Source organism: Haliotis asinina, chromosome 10 (genome assembly GCF_037392515.1).
Source record: "Haliotis asinina isolate JCU_RB_2024 chromosome 10, JCU_Hal_asi_v2, whole genome shotgun sequence".
NCBI lineage: Eukaryota > Metazoa > Mollusca > Gastropoda > Lepetellida > Haliotidae > Haliotis > Haliotis asinina.
Window position 1 is genome coordinate 957,501 of NC_090289.1, and position 3,535 is coordinate 961,035.

Here is a 3,535-nt window from a genome sequence, read left to right on the forward strand (position 1 = left end):
ATGTAACTATTATAACCACTGTCTGTACACAGATTGTTGTAGCAACTGTACTTGCTGTAACTATTATGACTGTTTTCACTATGTAGCTAATGTAACTACTGTAACCACTGTAACTAATGTAGTTACTGTAACCACTATGACCGCTGTAACTACAATATCCGCTGTAACTACTGTAGTTGCTGTAATTACTATAACCGCTGTAACTGCAGTAGTTGCTTTAGCTACTTACTTTCTGTAACTACTACAACCGCTGTAACTACTGTAGTTGCTGTAGCTGCTGTAGTTAGTGTAACTACTGTAGTTGTCGTAGGCACTGTAGTTGCCGTAGCTACTTAGTTTCTGTAATTACTGTAAGCGCTGTAACTACTGTAAGCGCTGTAACTACTGTAGTTGCTGCAACCATAGTAGTTGCTGTAACTACTATAACCGCTGTAACAACTGTAGTTGCTGTAACTACTATAACCGCTGTAACTACTGTAGTTGCTGTAACTACTATAACCGCTGTAACTACTGTAGTTGCTGTAACTACTACAACCGCTGTAACTACTGCAGTTGCTGTAACTACTATAACCGCTGGAACAACTGTAGTTGCTGTAACTAGTATAAATGCTGTAACTACTGTAGTTGCTGTAACTACTATAAGCACTGTAACCACTGTACTTCCTGTAACTACTATAACTGCAGTAACTACTGTAGTTGCTGTAACTAGTATAACTGATGTAACTACTGTAGTTGCTGTAACTACTATAACCGTTGTAAATACTGTACTTAGTGTAACTACTATAACCGCTGTAACTACTGTACTTGCTGTAACTAGTATAACCGCTGTAACAACTATAAGCGTTGCAACTACTGTAGTTGCTGCAACTAGTATAACTGATGTAACTACTGTAGTTGCTGTAAATACTATAACCGCTGCAACTACTGTACTTGCTGTAACTACTATAACCGCTGTATCTACTGTAGTTGCTGTAACTAGCATAACCACTGTAACTACTGTAGTTGCTGTAACTACTATAACTGCAGTAACTACCGTAGTTGCTATAACTAGTATAACTGCTGTAATTACTGTACTTGCTGTAACTACTATAACCGCTGTAACTACTGTACTTAGTGCAACTACTGTAGTTGCTGTAACTACTGTACTTGCTGTAACTAGTATAACCGCTGTAACAACTATAAGCGTTGCAAATACTGTAGTTGCTGCAACTAGTATAACTGATGTAACTACTGTAGTTACTGTAACTACTATAACCGTTGCAACTACTGTAGTTGCTGCAACTAGTATAACTGATGTAACTACTGTAGTTGCTGTAAATACTATAACCGCTGCAACTACTGTACTTGCTGTAACTACTATAACCGCTGTATCTACTGTAGTTGCTGTAACTAGCATAACCACTGTAACTACTGTAGTTGCTGTAACTACTATAACTGCAGTAACTACCGTAGTTGCTATAACTAGTATAACTGCTGTAATTACTGTACTTGCTGTAACTACTATAACCGCTGTATCCACTGTAGTTGCTGTAACTACTATAACCGCTGTAACTACTGTAGTTGCTGTAACTAATATAACCGCTGTAACTACTGTAGTTGCTGTAACTACTATAACCGCTGAAACTACTGTAGTTACTGTAACTAGCATAACCGCTGTAACTACTGTAGTTGCTGTAACTACTATAACCGCTGTATCTATTGAAATTGCTGTAACTACTGTAGTTGCTGTAATTAGCATAACCGCTGTAACTACTACAAGCGCTGTAACTACTGTACTTGCTGCAACTAGTATAACTGCTGTAACTGACGTAGTTGCTGTAACTGCTATAACCGCTGCAACTACTGTAGTTGCTGCAACTAGTATAACTGCTGTAACTACTGTAGTTGCTGTAACTACTGTAACGACTCTAACTACTGTAGTTGCTGTAACTACCATAACCTCTGTAACTACTGCAGTTGCTGCAACTAGTATAACCGCTGTAACTACTGTAGTTGCTGTAACTAGTATGACCGCTGTAACTACTGTAGTTGCTGTAGCTAGTAATGCCGCAGTAACTACTACAACCGCTGTAACTACTGTAGTTGCTGCAACTAGTATAACCGCTGTAACTACTGTAGTTCCTGTAGGTACTATAACCGCTGTAACTACCATAACTGCTGTAACTACTGTAGTTACTGTAACTACTATAATCGCTGTAACTACTGTAAATGCTGTAACTACTGTAGATGCTGTAACTACTATAACCGCTGTAACTACTGTAGTTGCTGTAACTACTATAAGCGCTGTAACTACTGTAGTTGCTGTAACTACTATAACTGCTGTGAATACTGTACATGCTGTAACTACTATAACCGCTGTAACTACTATAACCGCTGTAACTACTGTAGTTGCTGCAACTAGTAAAGCCACTGTAACTACTGTAGTTACTGTAACTACTATATCCGCTGTAACTGCCATAACTGCTATAACTACTGTAGTTGCTGCAACTAGTATAACCACCGTAACTACTGTAGTTACTGCAACTACTATAACTGCTGTAACTACCATAACCGCTGCAACTACTGTAGTTGCTGTAACTACTATAACCGCTGTGACTACTGTAGTTGCTGTAACTACTATAACCAACGTAACTACTGTAGTTGCTGTAACTACTATAACCGCTGTAGCTACTGTAGTTGCTGCAACTAGTATAACCGCTGTAACTACTGTAGTTCCTGTAGCTACTATAACCGCTGTAACTACCATAACCGCTGTAACTACTGTAGTTGCTGCAACTAGTATAGCCACTGTAACTACTGTAACAGCTGTAACTACTGTAGTTACTGTAACTACTATAACCGCTGTAACTACTGTAGTTGCTGTAACTACTACAACCTCTGTAACAACTGTAGTTGCTGCAACTAGTATAACCTCTGTAAGTACTGTAGTTGCTGTAACTAGTATAACTGCTGTAACTACTGTAGTTGCTGTAACTAGTATAACCGCTGTAACTACTGTAGTTGTTGTAACTAGTATATCCGCTGTAACTACTGTAGTTGCTGCAACTAGTATAACTGCTGTAAGTACTGTAGTTGCTGTAACTACTATAACCGTTGTAACTACTGTAGTTGCTGTAACTACCACAACTGCTGTAACTTATGTAGTTGCTGTAACTAGTATAAGTGCTGTAACTACTGTAGTTGCTGCAACTAGTATAATTGCTGTGACTACTGTACATGCTGTAACTACTATAAGCGCTGTAACTACTGTAGTTGCTGTAACTACTATAACTGCTGTGACTACTGTACATGCTGTAACTACTATAAGCGCTGTAACTACTGTAGTTGCTGCAACTAGTATAACTGCTGTGACTACTGTACATGCTGTAACTACTATAAGCGCTGTAACTACTGTAGTTGCTGTAACTAGTATAATTGCTGTGACTACTGTACATGCTGTAACTACTATAAGCGCTGTAACTACTGTAGTTGCTGCAACTAGTATAATTGCTGTGACTACTGTACATGCTGTAACTACTATTAGCGCTGTAACTAC

At 38.6% G+C, this 3,535-nt stretch overlaps 1 protein-coding gene across 1 annotated transcript in view; it reads right to left on the minus strand.

Moving 5' to 3' along the window:
• The window catches only part of LOC137297783 (shematrin-like protein 1), a 37,049-nt gene extending 33,759 nt beyond the window's left edge, over window positions 1-3,290 (minus strand). The window contains exons 1-4 of the mRNA XM_067829731.1: window positions 3,217-3,290; window positions 1,777-1,896; window positions 1,147-1,248; window positions 548-744 (exon numbers count right to left, since the gene is read on the minus strand). Of these exons, the coding sequence (XP_067685832.1) occupies window positions 548-744; window positions 1,147-1,248; window positions 1,777-1,896; window positions 3,217-3,290 (493 nt within the window). The remainder of the gene's footprint in view (window positions 1-547; window positions 745-1,146; window positions 1,249-1,776; window positions 1,897-3,216) is intronic.
• Between the last annotated feature and the right edge of the window lie 245 nt (window positions 3,291-3,535).